The sequence below is a fragment of the Taurulus bubalis genome, assembly GCF_910589615.1.
Source record: "Taurulus bubalis genome assembly, chromosome: 14".
NCBI lineage: Eukaryota > Metazoa > Chordata > Actinopteri > Perciformes > Cottidae > Taurulus > Taurulus bubalis.
Genome location: NC_136602.1, coordinates 13,632,166 through 13,655,425, shown reverse-complemented (window position 1 = coordinate 13,655,425; position 23,260 = coordinate 13,632,166). Strand labels below are relative to the sequence as shown.

The window sequence follows — 23,260 nt, the reverse complement described above, 5'->3', positions numbered from 1 at the left end:
AGTTACTGTAAAATGGCATTACAATTGTTCATAGTGGAGGTAAACGAATAAACGGATGGGTAGAGGGAGATGGCGTTATTGATGCACATCCTGATATAATGTAGGAAAATATGGCATCAAAGACAGATTGCGTGACAGATTGTGACCAAATGTCATTCTGTAAGCAAGCAGGAGTGAGGCAAAGAGAGGAAAAGACACTGAGAGGGATAGGAGGAAAGGGATAGACACAAGGCAGAGTATTTATAGATCAGATATAGTCAGAACCTCTGCCTGGCAGCAGCAGTGTGCTCCTTGTTGCTCCTGCTGATGTCTCTGTACACATCCGACACGGCTCTGACTCAGTGGAGAACATCAGGAGAGGATTTGATGGTAATGGCAGAGTGGCAAGCTGACGACCAACTCACTGAGTGTGATTCTGCATGAATGGAGCCAGATAGATATTGCTGGTTACACTATACAAGACAAGACACAACATGCAAGTTATTACTATAGGAAAGAAGTGAGGAACGAATCAGGAATGTCATGATAATTATTAACTCTGATTAAGGACTGTATATAAATATTGATGAGTTAGAGAACAGACAGGACTATACAATATCATTGATATTGGTAGATCGGAGTAATGACCACTTTCTTCATGAGTTGCAACTATGAATTCGCTGACACAAATGTTTCATTCACGATGTCAGTGTTGCTGATTTGGTGGCTTTATTGCTTTTATTATTTATTATTTAGTTGGTCTTTAATGATCCATCCATTATCCAGTCGTTCTTGATACATTCCTCACTCGTTTCTTAGTAACTCATGCATGTGTGTAGTATTGCAAAGTGTTGCTATATTGCTTTATCCCACATGGGGGAAATGTTGGGGGAACTCTCCATTGTCATATACATTTTTTTGGCAAACGTGTACTTTTGTTATAATCTCAAAAAAAGTGTCCAAAGCAATTTATAAATAGATGTTTTTCTTTCTGGATATGCTTTTTCCCTTCCCGTCTCTGTCTGTGTGTGCGTGTGCATGCGCGCGCGCCAGCCCATGTGAGAGTGCCGACCAGAAGCGCGCTTTTGGTTCACTCAGCTCCTGGATGCCGAGAGCGCACACAGAAACAGACACGGGGGAAAACAACTTATGGCTCTCTCTCTCTTTATTTTTATCTATGGCAAATCAATTATGACTTCTTAACGGTAGTATATTGTAGCCATCGTACGTGAAGGCGTGCAACAAAACCACTGTTGATTTCACACATAGAATCGCCAATATATCAGCTTTTTGCCACAGTTCCACATTCCGGCGCACACGGGGACAATGAAGGCGAAAAACCGTGACCAAAGCTTGTCGGACTCCAGAGAGCTGGACGGATCCTATGACCAGCTCACGGGTGAGTACCCCGGCGCCTGAAACACCGGTGCATGTTGTCCGATTGTCTGCAGAAAGAAAGATTCAATATGTCAGCCTGATAATCTAAGAGGAGCCCGGTCCACCGAACTTCAGGTGGCTTTGACATGTCTCAACCTGCTCGTCATTCATCTCATCACCAAACAAACTAAATATGTTTCTACATATATTGGCAGTTCATTTGTAGAGCAAGTTTGTATGCTACTTCAATTATTAGCTTCCGGGGTAACACCATTTTTTTTCTCGTTTTTATTGATGTAGTTGCCCTGTTACCAAAAGTAGTGGAACATTTGTAGTATACATTATTAAACTAGCCTACTTTGCTTAAATAACTGCATGTCATTATGATTTATGATAAAAGAGAGAATGGCGACGAGTTAAAATGACTAAATTATATAATTGGAAATACACATTGAATCTTGTAATGTCCTTGTTGCATGTCAGTGTGGTTGCATAATGTGGTGCGTAATGTTGGATGAATTTAAAGACAACAGTGTTTTTTTTGCTGGCCCTGGATCAGCTATTGGAGACCACCTTATTGTCGCTGTCTTGGCTGTAAAGGCGCTGCGGGGCAGATACCACCTGTCTGACCGATCTGATGCCTGATGTGTGGAGCAGAGATCTGCTTTGGTTTGTTATCGCTTCCGACTCATATCGCTGCGAGCTTTATCTGCCGAAGTCTGTTTTATAGTTTGAAAAAGAGCTGATATTATCTGCAAGCACAGCAGACACCTGAGCGACACTTAATGGCATGTGGATTCTCAAACGGAGCACATTTGTGCGTGCGCACCTTCGTTTGCTGCTGTCAGCTCTGTGGATTGAATACAAACGTGTCCCTATTGTGCTTTAATTCCCGTGTGTGTGTGTGTGTGTGTGTGTGTGTGTGTGTGTGTGTGTGTGTGTGTGTGTGTGTGTGTGTGTGTGTGTGTGTGTGTGTGTGTGCTTGGGGTATCGGACTTGAAACACATCCGTTTTTATCGCGTTATAATGAAGCACTTCATGGAAGCATATACCTGCGCTTTGTATGTGCTCCTCATATGTGAGCTGAGCACTCTCTTGAGGTGTTTCCCTGTCACCACAGCCTCCCATTGTCACGTTAGACACAGCTCTCCCCTGCTTATGTGAGCGCCGTTTGCATGTGAATTTGCCAGCTGCTTAAAGAAAATGCTTGTTTTAATGCCTGAACACATCTCAGGCCTACTGAGTGAACCAGTGGCTGTCCAGAGTCAAACAGCTGTGTGCCTCTGGCTCAATGGGAACATATAATCTCATTTGCACAAGTCCACGCATTAGCAGCTAAACAGCCCTCTGTCTCAAATTGAATGGTTACCAAATTAAGAAAAGATTGCAAGGTTTATCAGTGAAACCATGTGTGTGTATGTGCAACAGACATTCAGTCTATATATTGTACTGGGTTTATCTTTCAATAGGTGTGCATGTGTGTGGGTACATATGTGTGGGTGTGTTCAGAGGCAGCAACTTCACTTTTCTACAGTCCAGTGGTGAAAGTTACAAAAAAGAAAAGAAGAATTTGTTCTGCCGAATTGAAAAACATCCATCAGGCTTTACTACTCAATACGGGGATTGTAAATCATGTCAGCCAACCCACACGGTGTGCTGGCCGTCATGCCTGCACAAACAGTGAGCTTTGCAGGGCTTCTAAGAGACTACACAACACACTTCAGCAGCTTGACTTCTCTCTTTTTCTCCTGCTGCCGTGGAACTTTTCCTTTGGCTCTGTAATCAGTTGCAGATTAGTGTGCAACACACACCTGAGAATGAGATGCATTATGGGGGATTAGTAAATGTGACAGTGAAGGAGATTAAACTTTCTGCAATGTAAATCTAAACTCCTCAGAATAATCATTATTTTGTCTTCAATCTTTCCTCTTTCATCTGCTCCCTCTCCTCAGACCAGCTTGTTGAAGTGGTCCCCTATGTCTGACTGTCCACAAGAAGTCATATTGCTTTTTTAATAGTTAAGTGAGGGGAGGGGGAGAGGGACCAAGTCATTCGGTGTGGCGGAGCAATTTTCTCGTGGCATAGTTTTTAATGACTTTTTCAAAGCTTTGAATTGTTAATTAATCTTTGCAAGATGCTGTCAACTCGAAAACATACTTAGCCCCGATGGTTTGCATGGTTATTAAGGCCGGCTCTCTGACCAAGAAGAGTCAGCGTAATGAAGATGTGATGCGGCTAAATCTGTGGAGCAAAATTGCTGCTCATGGGATTTTTCATATTATAGACACAGCTGCCCGCAAAGTGGCCGTGTGTGTGTGTGTGTGTATGTGTGTGTGAGAGCGAGAGGGAGAGAGAGAGAGAGAGAGGTAGAACAGGTGATTTTCTGCATAATCCCCACTAAAATGCAAAAGTATAGGCTGTGATGTGAGTGTGAGAATGGATTCTTAAATGGGTTCTGTTGTGTGGGAAGGACAGCTACTGGTGAGTCACTATTCTTACTTACAGCGAGTGTGTGTGTGTGTGTGTGTGTGTGTGTGTGTGTGTGTGTGTGTGTGTGTGTGTGTGTGTGTGTGTGTGTGTGTGTGTGTGTGTGTGTGTGTGTGTGTGTGTGTGCGTGCGTGCGTGCGTGCGTGCGTGCGTGCGTGCGTGCGTGCGTGCGTGCGTGCGTGTGTGTGTGTGTGTGTGTGTGCGCGTGCTGAAAGCAAAGCTGACCTGTGTTGCTTCAAGGTAGTGTGGGTGGTCTCCTATCACCATTTGAGTGAAATGTAGCCCTCTAGAAATAACTCCCTCTCAGTCTGCTACATTGTACTGTAAGCACACTCTCTCAGTCAGTGAGAGATGAGAGGTAATTATAGAAGCGTGGTGCAGTAATCTCCTCTTCCATCTCACAAGCCACACTCAAGAGGTATCATATCACCTCCACACACACACACACACACACACACACACACACACACACACACACACACGCTCACAAAGGCTTCTCTCTACATATTCACGCTTCCCTTTCTTCCATCCAAGTCCAGAATATTGTTGAAAAGCTCAATCCGTTAGGATTGGCAGCCGGTCTGCCAACCATCTCTTTGTTCTGTGAGGTACTTAAAGTGGGCATCATCTTATCTTGTTGTTGGTGTTTTTGAATATTTAATTAAAACTTTTGAGATGTATCGTTTGTTTGCATTGTGGTCTTTGCTTTATCATGCCAGGGATAATCACCTCTGCTTTTGTGAGACATTACTTCTCTATGTTTAGAAGTTTAATGATTAGTAAATCAATAGGGAATTAATTAGTTGTGTAAGTAGTTTTCTAAAGCAAAATGGCACAAACAAAATTAGTTCCAGCTTCCAAAATGTGTGCCTGTTTCTATATTCTTCAACAATAGTAAATTATATTAGTAAATATATTTTGGTTTTGGAGTGGATAAAACAAGACATTTGCAAAAGATTGACCATTTTCAAACATGTTATGGACAAAACAATGAATTCATAGAATAATGGTCTCATTATCTGTTCATGAAAACATTGAAGCCCTATTTGTGTCCTCATCCCCCCCTTGAAGTGTATTTTGTATATTCTTCGGTGAAATCGAGTACTCTTTGTTTTGTATACATTTGTTTGTGGGGGGTCGGCTCAAAAATGAGCTTATTGCAACTCGCAACAGTCAGCACAATTATATGCACCACTTACACACTCGGGGAAAATAAGTGCAGATTTAAACACACACACACACACACACACACACACACACACACACACACACACACACACACACACACACACACACACACACACACACACTTTCAATCATAGACAAACCAGACGCGACCTCCAGTTCCACTGAGTGAAGACATGCGGGTTTGTCTTTAAACTTGCATTCTCTCTCTGACCAACAGAGGGCGACTCCTCCGGTTGCAAAAATAAGTTTGATTGCATGGAAGTCTATGAGAAAATGATCCTCTTCTTCTTCAATACAGCATGGTGTTCATTCAGTAGATTATGGTCGATATATAGAGTCAGATAGAGTAGAACATAAAGCAGAGTATGCTTTAGGGCGGGCTTACTGTGATTGACAGGTCACTGCCGCAACCAGAGCCAGATTCGGTGCCTCTACGTCACTCCCCCGCATTCCAAATATAGTAACTTTCGTTCATTGGTTGAAAAAAACAACAACAACAACAACATGGCTAAAGTGAAATCACCAAACTCAAGGCTTTCAAACAAAAGTCCACAAACCAATGGTTGACGTTACAAGGACTACGTCCACTTCTTATAGAAGTCTATGAGACAAACACAAATATTTGTTGTGCATGCGTTTCCTCAATTGCCCATTTAAATTTATCGAACTTTAGAAATGTTGCAAACAGAAATGTGAATTGGAGCGAATAAACTGCTTCGGAGATTCGTCAGAAGTTGACTAATATTGTCCATCCTTCTTCTTCTACTTCACAATGTGCATAATACTAATGCTAGTGGGGTGACGTCTTTCTTACTTAACTTAACAAATATGTTGAACGTCCTCTACAGTTGACTTGTCTCACGCGGCAGCTCAGCCCTCAGCTCGAGGAGAGATGTTTAGCCTTTGATGAATTCGGACAGTTCATTTCTCTCACACACACGCACACACATTTCCTAATGAGCAATTTCAAAAGCTCTGACATTCATAGCCGCGCCAGACTATGAATTGGGGAAAAAAAACTAGATAGCCGAGAGAGAGGTTAGAGGTGTTGAGGTGAATGGCAATACAGTAGCTGGTCTGGAAGCCACACAACACACACCCCAACCTCCTGATTGATGCAGAGCCCCCATGGTGAAAATAATAATTTACAATTGCAGGACCAAAACGATTCCAGGGCTGAGATTGCTTTCATAATCGAGCCTGACAGAGGGAGTTTAGCCTGGAGTCACATTCTCAGCATGAGGGTTCTTGCTGCAGCTAGAAGCGTAATGGCCACTGGCACTAATTAAAAGACTTGATTTAATGTGTCATCCGATGTGCCGTGACATGTGTGACATACTCTGCCTCGTCAGGGATCCTCTCTGGGTTCCCGGGCCCGGGTTGCTCCTGGAAGTGCCAGAATGGCGGATGTGAAATGTCTGGATTCCTACACGGAGGAATGCTTGGAGTGGTCCACTTATGGCTTATCTGTCACATTGGCTACATCATTGTGGGAAGGAAAGAAGGAAATAATAACAAAAGACGGGAAGGAAGGAGAGGGGGAACGGAATAATGGAAGATGTGTTAGTTGGCAGAATGTATGTAGTCTGTGTTTGACCTATTATAAAAGCTCTTCCTGCCAATCATATCCTGCCAATGCATCAGTACAGTCTGACCTGTAATGATATGGGTGCTGCCACCTGACACGCGAGTTCTCTCACACATTCCACTGTGTGCCTCTTCAGGTAAAGTAGATGTTTGCATGTAGAAATAAAGGAGTTCACAGTATGTAATTTCACATTTTTTCTTCCCTCTCCTCTCCTTAATGTCCCCTACATTTCTAAATATTTTGACTGACAGTCCCCACTTAAGCTGCACTCTCTTTTTCCTCTCACTCTATCGCACTCCTCCCCCTCACTCTGTCTCCACACTCACAGATCCGATTACATAATAACATCATATATATTTCTGTCTTACAAAGTGTCTTCAGTGTCTCATTTTACGTGCCCTGGTTCATCGCGCCTCTCCTTCTCTGCTCTCCATTCGTTGACTTCACTTTTTAGCTTTACCATTGTCCATCCACAAACCAAACTACCTCCCAACCCCTCTCCTTCCTCCCTCTTCTTCGACTCCTTCAGGCCACAGTGGGACCAGTAGCCTAATGGGCCTGGAAGCCAGCGTCAATCCTAACGAGTTTTAATCTTTGACCGAATCTACGGAGGAGCTGGGAGATCGTTAATTAAAATAAACCCGGCTCACCTCTCCCTTGCCACCCCTGCCCCTTCTCTGTAAACACATTCAATTATAAATGCCTGCAGGGAGAAGAGAAGAGGAGAGAAGAGGAGGGGTGAGGATGAAGAACGAGATGGGAAGATGGGCGGGAGGAGCAGAATTGTCCACGGAAAAGTCGATGTACATCTGAGGATGATGGAATAATGGGGCAGCGAGTAAATTGAAAGAAATATTTGATCAATTGTTAAATAAACGTCATTAGTCTGATGCCTTTTCCTTGTCAGATATTCATCAACAAGCGACTGATTGATCGGCAGACTCCAAGTCTCTCTGAGTGTGATGGAGCCCCGTGTCATTCATTGTGTCTCTCTCTCTGGCTTTGCTGTACTGTCACTCACATCATCTTATCCGCATTACAGGATAATTTTCTGTCCATTAGCTCAGCCATTCTCCATTAGACTGATAGTAGCTCATCAGTATGGCGAAGAGGAGAGACCGGCAGATAGCCACACAATGTTACTGTGTAACGCTATGTAGGTCCCAACCCTGTTCGCCTTTCTTTGTGCACTTTGACTCATGTTGTGCGTGTGTGTGCGTAAGAGAGAGTCCTTTGTCATCAGAGGTTATCGGGTTGCACGTCTCAGATTGAAGATAGGGGATTACTGGGTGTGCGTGTGTTGTGTGGGTGAAGCTGTAAACATTTGTGTAGAGGTTGTCTGAAGGACACACGTGACTGCCATCGAAACGATGTCTGCAGAAGTGTGTGCATCTTTCTCATTACTCCTTTATTCATTTAAGTGGTGCATGCGTGAGTTTGAACAAAAGATGTGTGTATGATTGTAAGAATATTTTGCCTTCCCCTTCATTGTGCTAAGTAGAGAGGGCACAAACATGAAGACAGGAGCCGTCTTTCCATTCATGTATTTTTATGCACATTTTGAAGTATCGCATTAGAAAAGCTGTATGGAAAAGGTTGTTTTTGCCTGTTGTTGGAAAAAGAGTTGAGGCCCTAAATGGGATATGAAAACACCTTTGCCCAAAAGTATAGCGAACATATACGTACCTCACATGACTGATCAGCTGTTTCAGCTGTCACCGTCCTCAGATATTCCCATAACGTGCAAATCTTTGTGAAAACGATAGCAGCTGACATGAAAGCACAGTTCAAACTTGCTCAGTTAAAATAATTTCCTCATGACCTCTCTCCATTTTTCTCTCGTAGATGGGATAGATGGCCAACTTGCTGTCTTTCTGGTTTGCATTTACTTCTTCTCTGCTTTATCGACAGAATACAGCTATGCATGGCGCAAACATCTGACAAAACTACACTGTAGCCTAGTTTATACGCTCCAAACCAGTTGATGACTTTTGTTTACTTGGCAGTTGAACGGAAACATGGCTCAGGATTGACTGTGATTGTATTATGGAAAGGCCTGCTGAGGACATTTACTCTATTCACTGAAGGTTCTTCAGTAACAACTTCAGTGATTGGCAGCACAGCAGAGAGTGATAAGGAGGTAGAGGTGATTAGAGGGAGCCTGGGGTTTGCTCTTGTCAAAACCAAAATCTCTACTGCACGCACACAACACACACACATGCACACACACACGCACGCAAGCACACACACACACACACACACACACACACACACACACACACACACGCATGCACACATGCATGCACACACGCACACAGGGTTTTTGCCTGAGGGATGACAGTGCGGGAAAACACTGCAGCTGTTCTTACAATCAATCAGTTAGCGCTGACAAAACTTTGGACAAGGTCTATTCAATAACACACAGGCATACACACGCACACACACACACACACACACACACACACACACACACACACACACACACACACACACACACACACACACATATACACACATGCATTTGCACAGCTGTGAAACAGTCAGAGAGAATAGCCCAGTGGGCAATGCCTCGTCAATATCTGTCAGTTGTGAGAATAAACTGAACATCGCTCAATGGATGGAGTGACTAACGGATCAAGCCATGTTTAATGGAGAATGGCAATTTCTGTTCAGTAGCGATGAAAGATTATACTGTTTTCATGCCATATGAGTCTAAACGATCTATGGAGTTTTACCTGGACTGTAGATACTGAGCTATTTGAAGGTAAAAGGTGGCATTTTATGTTGTGATTTGAAGGAAAGATTACGATTTCATGGTACAGAAACTTGAATCAGCTTTAAAATTCAACCCTCCGAATTCCCCCAAAAATCGTACTTCTTGTGTGTTCCGTTATCAAAACAAAATCCAAAATCCATCAAACACAGTTTGCCTTTATCCTTTTCTGCTGTAATATGTGCGGAGAAGTTAAACAAATGATACAAGGAGGCGATATGTTCGACAGAGATAATCCAATTTGAATTTCCTCACGCGGGCGTCCATTTTAACTATACACTGTACATTCCGTTGTACACTGTACATCTATTTATAGTTCGGTACGAGTGCCATATGTTTCTGGAAACCTACGATTCTTGTGATTCCAGCTGTCCACTCCGTTTCAAGATCAGACCACCAAAGCAGCTACAATCAATACTTTTGTCAGACAACAACAAACAAACAAGCGATTTGAAAATCAAGACAACTCACCGATGACGCCTCATATTGATCCATAAATCCATAATATTCCAACAAAAACGGCGTTGTTTCGTCGTAAAGGTCCAATAAAAATAAATCCCATAAAAGATTTAGCCCAAAACACGTGATTACATCCATAAATATCCACTAAATGGCGTTGCATAACTTCATTGCAGCTGGAAGTTATGAACGAAAGCAGTTTTGTTTTTAGCAGAAAGTCATGTTTGCATGGGAGCACAGCTACAAACTCGCTATCAAAATGTCCGCCGAAATCTAACGGTTCCAATGAGACCCCACTTGAACCAATAGGAGCTTCATGTCCTGACTGACAAGCTACATTACCCAACCAGAAGCTACGTTGAAGTTTAGGCTCAGCCTCTGTTTTCTTACGTGGCTCAAGCCTGTCGCGCCTCAGAAGACAGGCGTTTCGGACAGCCAATGAAATTACCTAAAAAAACGTGACCAATCAATAGGGGGTGGGGTTGATCCCAACAGGCTTCAGCTTCACCAGAACAAACTTCTGCTCATAGATCCTTAGTCTGTCATTGAAATAGCATAAAAATGCATTTATACTTCATTTTCTCTGTGTCAGCAATACTGGTAGTATATATGAATAGTACCTCTATAAATTTGCAAGACTATAAGCCTTTTTAATAGGTATATATAATATATATCATGAATATTTTCAATCTCAAAATGGAAAAACGCCTAGACATTTCATTAGAAAAACATGTGTAAAATATTCATTTTCTGTGATATTGTTATCAACTTTTTACTTGGACTAGAAAAGGCTTCAGGCTATGGTCCCATTGTGAGGAAAGCTACCTTTCAAAAGAGACCAAGACCATGCATTTACTCCAAATAGTTCAAGTACAGCTTGCAATTTACTTTGGGTATACCTGGATAGGCGTTTTTTGTCAAATTTTACAGGAATGTTAAGAGGTTAAAGTCTATGCTTCTGTCGTTAGACAACATGTTGTGTTATTGTCCAGCGTCATTAGCTCGCTGACAGGTCTAGCTGCCCTTGCTCCGTCCCCCAAAATGTCTGCCTTCATCAATATTGCTCCTCTGTCAGCCTGCGGCCAGGTTGTCAGACGGGACACTTCCTGACAACTTGGTTTTAATCTCGCCCAGGAGAGATGCTGAAGTCAGCCAAATCAACCAGCTAAATATGCACAGTGGGATGAGGTAGCATTTTGGAGGCTACGATACGGTTTAAGATATTACAATTGTGTAAGAAAGGGTTATTGAGAAACGTTCAAATGCTGAGCTGGGACTTTTGCGTTCAGCTTCACTGCTTTGCCATTGTGTCCTGACTGTTGAACCAGCCTGTACTTCCCCTAGGCAGCTGCGCCAAACTGCACACTTATAAATACACAGAATTTCGAAGTCCAACAACATATTTGTGAACTTGAAAATCCATTTGCTTTAATCATCTCCATTGCACACTGCTTCGCTCTGGATGTTTGCTTGTTGGCTGTGGGGCTTGAAAATCCTATTCCCCGCTGCTATCTCCCTCTGGCGCTGGTAAACCGATTACTCACACAGCAACCTGACGTTCCATAAGTGCTTCTCCCCGAGCACCACGGCCAAGCACCAGGATTTCATAAGAGTTAATGGAGTCTACTAATCAACAAGCACATACACACTCACAGAATACGACTCGCACACAGGCAGGTTTGATTGATTGGTGTAGTGACAGTCATGACAGCAACGGGATCGTTACCGACCTGGAGCAGAGCCACTGACATTGCCATCAAAGGTGGACCAGAACTTAATGTAGAGAGAGAGAGAGAGAGAGAGAGAGAGAGAGAGAGAGAGAGAGAGAGAGAGAGAGATCAACATCACATTCAATAGTAGTTGGGGTGGGAATTTTTTTCTTCTGCTGTTTGCTTAAAATGGTTGTATTTTGTGCTGCTGAAAGAGCCTACAATGACATTCAGTTATGTATTTGTACTTTTAATTTCAGCACAATTAACCATCATGTTACTCAACCAAGAAGCCGTTCCTTCCAGTTATCCAGACAGGTTGAGACTCCAAAAGCAGCAAAAACAACAATTTAAAATTGACAATAATGCTTGCTTAGTAGCATAGCATTTTAGGTGAGATTATAATCTTTTAAATAGCACTCTTTGGGGTTTAAGAGCGAGTTTCGTACTGTCCGTTTTTACATTCATCAGTTTGATATTATATTAATACAAACATGTCTAAAAAGAAACTGAAACCTACTGGGGTGGACAAATAACATTATACAAAGTTAAATATACACTCACATCCTAGAGTTGTTGCAGCGGCCTGCCGGGTTGTCAGACTTCCTGACAGCATGGTCTTTATATCTCCTCTGGACAAAAGCTTAAGTCAGTCCAGTGTTCAACCAGTTTCAGGTAATTCAATGTACATCTGAAGGTGGACAGGTGGAGATATATCGGATAAACTCAGTTGGACTGAATTATTTTTGTATTTATAAAACACATAACAGCTGACTGAAAAAGCTTTCTCTGTATTTTATGTGTTTGTAAAATCAAGTCAAAGCATCATGCATGAATCATGCATAACCAAGTGTGATATTGAACTGTGAATCATACCTCCACAGAATAGCAATGTAAATAATATAATAATATGTAACTATAAAGGCCGTAATGGAAAATGTGCTTGAAGAAAGTCATAGAGCAGCATCTGTCTGAAGGTTGTTTTTTCCCAACCAGAAGATGTTTGCTTCCAATGAGAGTGAATTAAGGAAATGCGGTGTGCACGTTCTGATGCACATCCACAAAGTCATTAAGCGGGGTAATGATTATTAATGAGGCCAGTATCAAATTCATGCCCTGAAATATGGGCCTGTTGTTTCCTTGCTGCGTGATCATGACTGAGAGAGGCGTTGCTGGATTTTGGCATCAAAGGAGACTTTACGGTGAATAATGGCACTCTTGACTTACTGAAAAGGTTGAGCTCAGTTTGGAGATTGAAGCAGTTAATTACAGTTTCACTTTTATGTGAGTTATATGCCTAGAAAGCTATCACACACCATACATATCATATTCTTATTTACTGGTTTATCTGTTTTTTGTTGATAAAACACCTGGATTTCCTAAGCTCTAAGGAGCCTAACCGATTGTTTTATTTCTCTTGACTCTTTTTAAAAATGACTATTAAAGAGTAAAATCATTAGGCGTCAGATCATATCAGCTGTAGCTATAATTCTGTACAAGAAATAACTGCCAAAAGGCCACAATGGTACTTGGTTATATGGTCTAGTTGTGCTCTCTAGAAACTGCTGTCTGTACTCAACCCAAGATTTTTTGTTTGTTGATTTTAAGATTGTTAGGTTAGGTTAACCATTCTGTAACATGCCTAGATGTTGATTAACAGCAGACCGATGGATGAGTCTCCTCTGGTGAAGCAATCTACCTGATGCTTTGATCCATATCACATCACTAGTTTAAGCTTATCAATTTAAGAAGTCTTAATTGGGGACCTCTTTTTTTGGAGCAGTATGCTTGTGAAAGCTGTGCAAAAGTACAAAGGCCAAACCTGTTACTTTCATGTTTCAGCTATGTATTAAACACAAATCTAATGGGATGCTTATGATGCTCAAAGTTTTTAACTAAGTTGAAGCTCCAAGTTGTAAGCATTAATTTGGCTGCTACTCACAACTTGTAACACCCTGTGTATTCTGTGTGTGTCTTCCCAGTGTTTCCTGATTGTTTTTTCCCTTCACCCTTTGTGATTGTAAAGCCCCGCCCTCATTGTTTGCACCTGGGCCTCGTTGCCTGCCTTCCCCTGTGTATTTAGTCTGTGTTTTCCCCTTGTCTGTTGCAGGTTTGTTCTTGTGTATTGCTACCTGTGTGTTGCCTTTGATTAGTAAAATACTTTTTGATTTTACGTGACTCCTGTCGTTTCCTCTGCACCTGAGTCTCTGCCACACCACACCCGGTCGGGACACAACTGTAGTGTTGAGCCAACAAAAGGTTGTTACAGAGCTCAAATCTTTAATGTTTAAAAAGGGAACCTTAGTGGATTCAATCAAGGATACTATAGGCAATACTCGAATACATTTCAAATTGGATTACGATTTTATTAAATGCTATCAAACACGGACACTTCCAATCCAGCTCTTTACTCTTTAAATTGACCATACGTTTGACTTTGGCTGGTTTAGTGCGTGGTGACAGGAGTGCATTTACATTTTCAGTCTGCGAGCAGAGCAGGGAGACATATTGGTTGCTGTGTGTGCTTTTGTGAATGTGTTGAAGGAGTGTCTGTGTACAGTACCACCTCATTGATATTCCTGAGTAGATCTTCACATTAGGAGTCATAAGAGTTTGACAAGCATGAGGCAGACGTCTATTGTAGATTCTTCTCACTTCTTCTCTCACCTTCACTTTTCACCCTCCCACTTTTTTCCTCTACATGCCACACTTTTATCAATGAGTCAGTATCAGTTTTAACGTTTTCCTACTTAACCCTCTCCTCTTCTACTTGGAGGTAGAAGAGAAGATGATTAAGCTGGATGTAAAATAAATAGTTATAGCTTTCATGCTTTGGTGGGCACAATATGTGAGGGCACTGTTCACAGTAATGGAAACTTATGTGTGTATGCTTGTTCGTGTGCATGTGTGTAGGGATTGTTTGTCACTAAAGGAGATGTATTATTATTCACATTAGCCCTTTAGCTCAGTGTGGGCGACAGGGTGAATTCGGATTAAGGTTGGACAGTTAAAGAAGAAAAACTGAAGAGTCATTCTTAAAGAACACAAGAGAAAATATTAACTTAAGGTAAATAATGTAAGTTCAAAATGCCCTGCAGGCATTGTGCTATGAAGTGACCTTTACAGTACGAGCAGGCCATCTGGGATATTTCCATGGTGAATAATTTCTAATGCAACAAGCTGGCCTTTTTTTTATCATTCCAAAGTTATGCATTTTTTACATTTCAGGCCTTGAATAGTGTCAATGTGAGAAATCTGCACAAACAATCACAGACTAACATCATTGATGTTATGTTTGCTGAATTACCTCATCATGTCGCAGGTGCATTACATTGACTGTGCACTGTGTTATTGTGAAAAACTGAATTATTACGACACATTTAGAAACATTGGCTTGTATAATTTTCCCCTTTTGAATGTCCCCATTTGTAATTCCGAGGCTTTTGTTTAAAAAACATTACATTTAGTGTGAAGCACATCAAAGGTTTGAGTGTGTGTGTGTCTGTGTGAGTGTACGTAAATGAAAGATAGAGATAGAGAGAGCACCACAGGAGTCATCTCTAGAGGCCCTCGGTTGTCCCTCTCTGTGATAGTGATTGTGATATACCAGAGACTATAGTCGCTTGGTCCCAGATCCTTTTTTTCTCTGAACTTCTCCCATTTGCATCAAAGACTTCCAGAATAAAACATCTAACATGCAGTTAAAAGTGATCAGGGCAAGCAGCCAGACAAAAACACACACCGCTACTCAAACACACAGACTAGATTCAACAGCAATTTAATAAGCTCAGATACGACCCTGTCAGTCAGTTCTGGGATGAAAATTAAGAACCGTAAAACTTGGAAGGCACCGTTATCATCTGGCTTTCAAGGCAGGTAAACCAAGTCAAAGTTTTACAGACTAATGCATCCACTTAGTGAGTAGTAGTTTCCAGCTATCAGTCAAGTGAGACACAGCACACACACACACACACACACACACACACACACACACACACACACACTCACACACACACACACACACACACACACACACACACACACGTGAGACTGATGCCTGTTGATCTTTTGATTCAGAACTATAATACAACAGCTGCTCTCTGTCAGCACCTCCAACCAGCTAGAAAAGAACCTCTGTCACCACTCGCCTGCCTCTTAGTCTGGCTTTATGTCAGCATAATGCTTATGGGAAATATTTTTAGCACCTCTTTCATTTTGTCCTTGGATGAAATGCAGTATTACCCAGGCTAGAAGGAGGGGGTGTGGTTGGTCATTGAATGGAATTGAATGAAATGTCCTATTAAACTAGTCATTCTGTGTACATTTGTCAAAATACACAAAATAAAAAAAGGCAAAAATGTCACAGACTTATGTCCTCATGTTCAACACACCAATAGCCACTACATCACAGACACTTGTCGACTTTGACCAATGATGGAAAATGCACTTCCTACACTGCGCCTAAGAGCTAATGATAATTTCATGTCGTTGGAATATTTCAGCAAATCAACCTCTGCTGATATTTTTACTACTGAGAGATTAACCCTGGTACAGGACACTTTGGGAATATTACATGTTATTGGTAGAATTGTCAGTAGTTTTCTCTTAAATGTTCTTCTTTCTCCCGCACAATGGCGAACAGAGGGAAACTGTCTGCGCCTTCCTGTTCCTCAGGTTCTCCATCTCCTGCTTTCTTTTGTGTTTTAAGGGAGACGGTGACAGAGGGAAACGTACACCAAGGAAAACCTGCAACATATTGTGTGTGTGTGTGTGTGTGTGTGTGTGTGTGTGTGTGTGTGTGTGTGTGTGTGTGTGTGTGTGTGTGTGTGTGTGGTGTGCCTTCAACAGAGACAGGAAGAGAAAAGCAGGTGTGTTCCTCTTTCACAAGTCTGCTTCTCCTGCTTTGCTGGTACAGCAGCAGAGATGAATTGTCTCTCTATGTCTCTGCTTCCTACCAGCTCCTTAAACAATCCTCCGCACTGCTCTTCACTTAGCTTTGAGCTAGACAGGCGGTCTAAAGATAGCATGGAACAATGAGGACTGCACTGGTGCTCTGCTCTAATAAGCAATGATTGATACTTCGTGTTTTTTTTAAAGACTCAAACTTTGAAACAAGAACAGCTGATGCATATCATTGCTAACTATGTATAATTACGTGGATCCTTACAATTGTCCAATTTGAGAATTGGTATTTTATAATTCATCACAATAATATGGGACCTTTTCACAATTAAAACATCAATTTCCCTGGCATCTCTCCCAGGAAGAAAATGTATGTGGCACAAAAGAGGCTGATGACTTTCATGTGTCTTGCATTATCAATAGTTTTCTGCAATAAATAAGAGAGAAAAGTTAGCATGAGCAGTGATAGCAGCTCCGTCACTGCGAGCTAAATGCTCAACAAAGTCACGACTGTTCACTGTCCTGGCTCCTCAATGGTGGAATGAGCTCCCCAGCAGAAAGTCTACATCTTCTGTCGCAAACTAAAAATACATATTTTTCGACTATACCTTGAATAAGGAAAGTAGCACCACAGTAGCACTGTAGTAGCACTTCAATGGCACTTACTGATAGCACTTTGTAGTTTAACTTTATTGAAGAAATTGTACTTTCTTGATTCTTGTTGTTCTGAGTTTGCACTCATGGTTGAATGCACTTATTGTAAGTCGCTTTGGCTAAAAGCATCAGCTAAATGAAATGTAATGGGATAGTCAAAAAAAGGAGATACAATGGTGAATCAGTCTTTGGAAGGTGCAAAAACACCTCAGCAATGAAAGGCAGGATCTCATACATTGGCAATTATAGTGTGTGGGTGTGTGCGCTTAAAGCAGGAAATCAATGGAAAGTTTGGCAGCCACCCTTACCGCCCTGATGGCGGGTGTGAGAGATTGAGTAAGGAAAGAGAGGGATATGAGATGCTGGTCAGTGCTCTCTTCTGGCACAACAAATAAATGATGTGTCTCTGTCTCAAGGATTTGAGGATCCTCGGTAATGCTGATGACACCTTTTGTCTCTCATTTGTTAGTCAAAATACTAGGCCGGCTCAGTCGGAAATCACCTCCCCTCTTCCTCCCTTCTCTTCTAACATCCCTTTTTTCTCTGCTGAAATTGCGAGCTGCATTGTGGCCGCGATGAAAGGAATGCTATGACAATAATCCCTTCATCTCTTTTCTGCTCCTCACTTTTTTTATCAGCACATCTCCTTCAGCCAGCACAGCAAAGACTGTTTTCTGTCACAAGAAGACAGCTGCTGTGTCAGTGTCAAAGTATAGGTTTCCACTCAACTCACTCAAATGGGAGCACTTGCAGATGGTATTATGGATGGAGGTGATACACTCTAGTGCACTCAAGACACTATGTTTTATGCATGCAGAAAAACAGAGATCATTTTTGTAGGTAAAATGTTACGGTCACCTCGAAAGATTCATCTCCAGCATCAACCCTTCCCCTCTATTCAGCCAGAGGGTTTGTCTTTATCATCCTGAAAACACAAATCACCTTTAGGATGGTTGTTTGACAGCGATAATGCATGGACGTTCATCCTAGCTTTAATAACCACCTGGCACCAATAGGACATTGTGGAAAACGAATGAAGCGAGTGGAGTTTACACTTCGGTGGAAATTTGTCACACGGCCAAGCTGAACTGCAAATGAACTTTATGCATTGTACGTTCTACTTACCTTTTGCAGCCAAAGCTGTTTCTCTCGGATGCGCTGCTCGGTACATAATGGACCAGTTCTCGTTATCGACTCCTTCTAGGTGTGACTCAGACGTGAATTGTTCCTTACAAATGGGAACTTTGAATCTGTGTCTTTCTGACCTCGGTGAAGTTTGGAATTTTGAGTATAGCACTTAGAAAGTTAGAGACAGATGGGAAATATGTGGTTAATGGCCCAGTATGACATTTCAAACACTCGCCCACATGAACACATACACACAGGCATGTGCATGGACACATACAAACATATTGTCTTCTAAAACGGTGACATTTCTCTGCCGTTCACCTCCCCCTCTCCTCCTCATTCTCTCCTCTCCACTCATCTTCTCCTCCTCTGCTCCCGTTCAGCTGCGTCCTGATGGGGGAGCCTGTTTGTCTTATCGCCCTCCGCCAGCTGTGGATCAGGCATCTGGGGGTCTCTCCTTCCCTCAGCTCACCCCACACTAAAATAGACAATGATTTGTCATGCTTCACACACACTCATATACAATTTAGGCACACAAAGACACACAAACACTGACACATTCACACACTTGTGGCGCTTATCCAAATTTCATGGCTGCAAGTTGTGTGGACCTCATAGGCAAAATTATATTATTGAAGAAAGCAATCTTGTCCGACTCCTTTCAGCTGGCACTTTCCCCTTTCCACCGTCATTAGATGCTCTCTTTGCTAGACTGTGTCATGCCACCTTCCTGTAGCTGTTAATGACTACAGCCTCTCTGCATTCTCCTCAGTCACTTAAGCACCTTAATGAACCACCTGTACAGCGTGTGTGTGTATCTTCGGCTGTGTGTGTGTGTGTGTGTGTGTGTGTGTGTGTGTGTGTGTGCGCGTGTGTGCAAGTGGCCTACTAAAACTGCCTGAGGGTTGCCCCCTGTGTATATGAGCCAATTATCTTTACTTACTTCTCTCCTAACGACTACTTTGAAATGAGCCCATAGAAGGTAGAAAAGAGACAACTCTGGCAGCCACAAGGAGCTCATGCGCCAGCATGTTTGTGCGAGAGGCCAGAGGTTCAAGCCAATCATCGAGATGAATCTGGCAAAGAAATTTGGATTGCATTTTGATAGTTTAATTATTTGGATCACAGGTACTGCAGTTGACATTTTGCCTTGTTATTGGTTTAGAATGTCTTATGTTTATGGTTTAGAATGTTTAAATTTGCTCGTTCATCATTTTCCTTCATATACACAGTCACTCACTGCATGCTCGTCACTCCCTGACCTTTCAGAAAAATCCCACTTTTTTTTCCAATTATTTCTGCACTTTTTTTGACAACATAAAAAAAAAAAAAAAGGTAAATAAAGTATGTAATACAGATTTTCCGCCATGTGTGTTCCTGGAAACTGCACCTCACAGACAAAGCAGGCAGTATTGCCAGTATGTGCAATACTGTGTGTCCATCTTGGAGCTTCGACATGGTCAGGCGGTCTCTGGTGGATCTTTTGCCTTCCCTTTAGAGAGACACGTTGCATTCAACACCTCAGCTCATCAGTGGTTGTATTCATGAGTGAGGGCGAGCTTGTCATATTAGCTGATGCCAATCAGAGGATGTTGTGTGTGACTAGTGTACGCTCTGCCAGAGCCAACATGGTGCTGCATTAGTCAAGATATTCATACCAACGTTAAACTAAACCTTCTGAGTCTGGAAAACATTAAATCCAATGAATTATCATATGGCTGTGTGTAAATTGAAAGTGGTCTCTCATAATGACAGAACCCTGGACATCTTCACCTAACTCTGCAGTTCCATGAAGCTTTTCCAAGCTGCAGCAGAAACGATTAGATAATCCGTTGTGCGGAACCCTCCCAGCAACATCGAGCAACATACCGACGCGATATTTTGACCTGCTTTATTTTTGCGACTCGATGGTTGCACAAGAAACTGTAAACATATTATTCCGTTATGAAAATGATATTCCTGAGAAAAAAATATCAGTTTCTCGAGCTGCTAAATGCTCCACTATGTTCAGCAACTAGTCTCTAACTTTGTCTGATGTTTGGTGCTTAGAAAGTAGTGTGTAGTGGGTTTCTAGAGCAGATGTTGCTGAAAATTGCTGCCTGTTAAGTCTGGAAATGAATATGCTGATGATGGCGGTGACATAGTGAATCAAAATGTCATGGGCTGGAAAATCAAAACTGTTGGAAGAAAAAACGTATTTACTCTTAATGAGTTACTGTTTCACGGTTATATTAATAATCATATGTTTTGTTCATTAATCATATACTGTGTAAAGGCTTGTGGCTTCTCATTTGACCTACTTTCCTGTTAAAACATACGTATGCTTTTCAAGTAACCTTCTGATAGAGCCATGAGACTGGGGAAGCCTACATGTCTCTGTTTGAAGAACGTGGTGTTCCTTGTTATCATACGACCATGCCGATGCAAGGTAATCTAAAGATGTCGTGAGAGCTTCTATGATTGTGTCATTAATGTATTTAAGAGGTAACTCTTTGCTCATTCATTGAGCAGTCCAGGATACGAAATTCACATATCATGTTGTGTAATTCTGTCTCTGCTCCTCTTTGCAAAGAATACATGTCCTGATCAATGATTTTACCACCAAATGTCGAGTACATTTTTCTATCAAAAACATTGAGCAAAACGCCCTAAGAATTTCAAACCAAGAATATATTACTCTTGAATTTTCGATTAGTTTTTTTTCATGTGTAGTTCATTTTTAAAAGTGTATTCGCTACATTACGTTTAGTTCATTTTTTTTCCCCAGAAAGGTTTAATTTTTAATTTGATCTATTTTGTTGTTGTTAGAGCCAGGTATAATGTCTCAAATTATATGGTTGGGGAACTGTGTAGGAACGGCCATGTTTAAATCTTTAGATTTTACTATACCTATTTTATTATTACAGTAGTTATTTTACCAGCAACATCGTCTCAGTTCAGTTTGAGTTTTTTTGGATGCAGCTCTTACAGTATTTAGTTTACGACAATATTTTTCACTGCTTTTTTTCATTCTAGTTTTAGTCTAAGATAATAAGCCTGCCTCAAACAGTCAAAAAGACCAGTGAATATTGAACTCGTATGAGTGTGAGAATGTTGCTCCATAGCTGCTAGACGGGTTTTGTCAGGGCTTGTGTATCTGTTATACTTTTTTATTTTTTTAATGCAACTGTAATGCTCAGCGTCAGTGTGTTCAGCAGGATGGAACAGATTGCCTTTTTTTTTTTTTAAAGCCCAACTTTTTTGCCTCAACTGAAGTTAGTAATTGGACTGTCTCTCAAGATCTTTTTTCAGACACGCTCGCCCAGTCCTGCCTAATTAAGCCCACACAAACCTCTGACGGTTTCTCATCTCTTTTGCTATACTTTGGCCTTTTCCAATAAACTTGAGGTCTTAACAGGTTGTGGTGGTGTAGCTGACAATAATGCCTTTGTTTATGCTGTTCTCCATGTCACTTTCAAATTACCCAAACACAAGAGGCAATCCAGAAGAACCGCTGTTTAATAAACACAATTAATTCTCTGTCTCTCAGCACTGCCTCAGGTGGGGACTGTGTTGTGCTGTGTTGCTGAACGCATACAGAAGGTTGAAGTGTCCCAGCTTGTATTATTCCTTCTTTTATGGGGTGTCTGAATGTTTTCTCTCTATATTTGTACATCAAGTGCCTGCCTTTTGTTTAATTATTCAGATCATTTCTTTGACATGCTAATATGTTTACATGGGCACATGGAATTAATTATTGCTTTCTTCAATAAAGACTAAATTCAGCCTTATATCAAGAGTACACTCTACCAACACACAGAAGCCCAACAGATGGCAAACATCCAGCCGTGTTTAATACTTTGACTGGCTGACACATCAAACTATTTAATTCCATCTATTGGGCCATTTCTTGGCTCCATACCAAATCCTGAGATTAGGTCAGCTCTCTCAGCAAACACACATCCTCTGTGTGTGTATTTATTTCCTCTCTATGCTGATGCTGTTGACATGCTTGTAATGTCTCTGAGGTGTTTGCTTGGATAAAAGGTCATCTCAACAATTAACCTTGTGTGACGAGTGAGGGAGCAATGCAAACAACAGGACAGCAGCCCCCCGGTAAACAGACACAGACGCTTGGGCTTTGATTTGAGCTGCTCCCTGGCTTTGACAGTTGAGGTATGGGACCCCACTTCATCTCATCCTTTATGCCCGTCTGAACAGCAGACTAAATCCGACAGAAAACCAACAAAACACAAGAGCTGGGTGCTCTTGGAGCCCTTGAGAAAGGACAATACAGCTGCAGTCAAACAGCTTGGAGGCATGTTAGCTCTGTTATTGAACACCTGCTGGCTGTGGCAGAGCTCTGGCGTCCAGTTCTCTGGGGTATCTGAGAGCTGAAATCTGTCTTGAGTTAGTGAAGGGAAGAATGGGATTTGAAAATGAAAATACCTGGAAAAGATTTTATTGAAATTAAAACATTTGATAGAGACTACAGGTGTATTGGCTGTAGTCATGAAAGGATTAAAACAGTTCACACTCTTCATTATCAGGATAAACACCTGTTTTATAATGTGTGGCAAAGAAATGCCCAGTTTCATTTCCTCATATCTCTTACAAAGAATATACATTAATGTTAGATGGAAGTGCTGGAGTCAAAGGTGACTGAGAATGAGCTGACGCAACAATCCTGCTCCCATTTATAAACCACCGCTGTCTTTCACTTTCTGTGCTGCTCGTCTATGATGCACCCAACACCACCACCCTGTGACTTATGACTCCCCGCTGGGGCTGAGGCTCCGACGCCCTCATACAGAGATATTTGCATAAAAACCTCTCATAATAATCATTTAAATAATATTTTTTTATAGGACCTAAAATGTGCTCCAGGAAAGCCGAAACATATTACCTAAATTCAACCATGTTTCATGTTTGATTCATATAGATATTTCACATATTATCCAGATATATAAGTACAAATGCGCCACTGTGCTTTGTGTATTTCCCGATACTTAGTACCGGTCAGATATCAGTGCTGCG

The 23,260-nt window shown here is 41.6% G+C and overlaps 1 protein-coding gene across 1 annotated transcript in view; it reads left to right on the top strand.

Moving 5' to 3' along the window:
* Positions 1 to 1,305: 1,305 nt before the first annotated feature.
* The window catches only part of LOC306747233 (A-type potassium channel modulatory protein KCNIP2-like), a gene marked incomplete at its 5' end in the record, with an annotated part of 86,036 nt that continues 64,081 nt past the window's right edge, over positions 1,306 to 23,260 (top strand). Inside the window, one exon of the mRNA XM_079230267.1 lies at positions 1,306 to 1,378. Within this exon, the coding sequence (XP_079086393.1) occupies positions 1,306 to 1,378 (73 nt within the window). The remainder of the gene's footprint in view (positions 1,379 to 23,260) is intronic.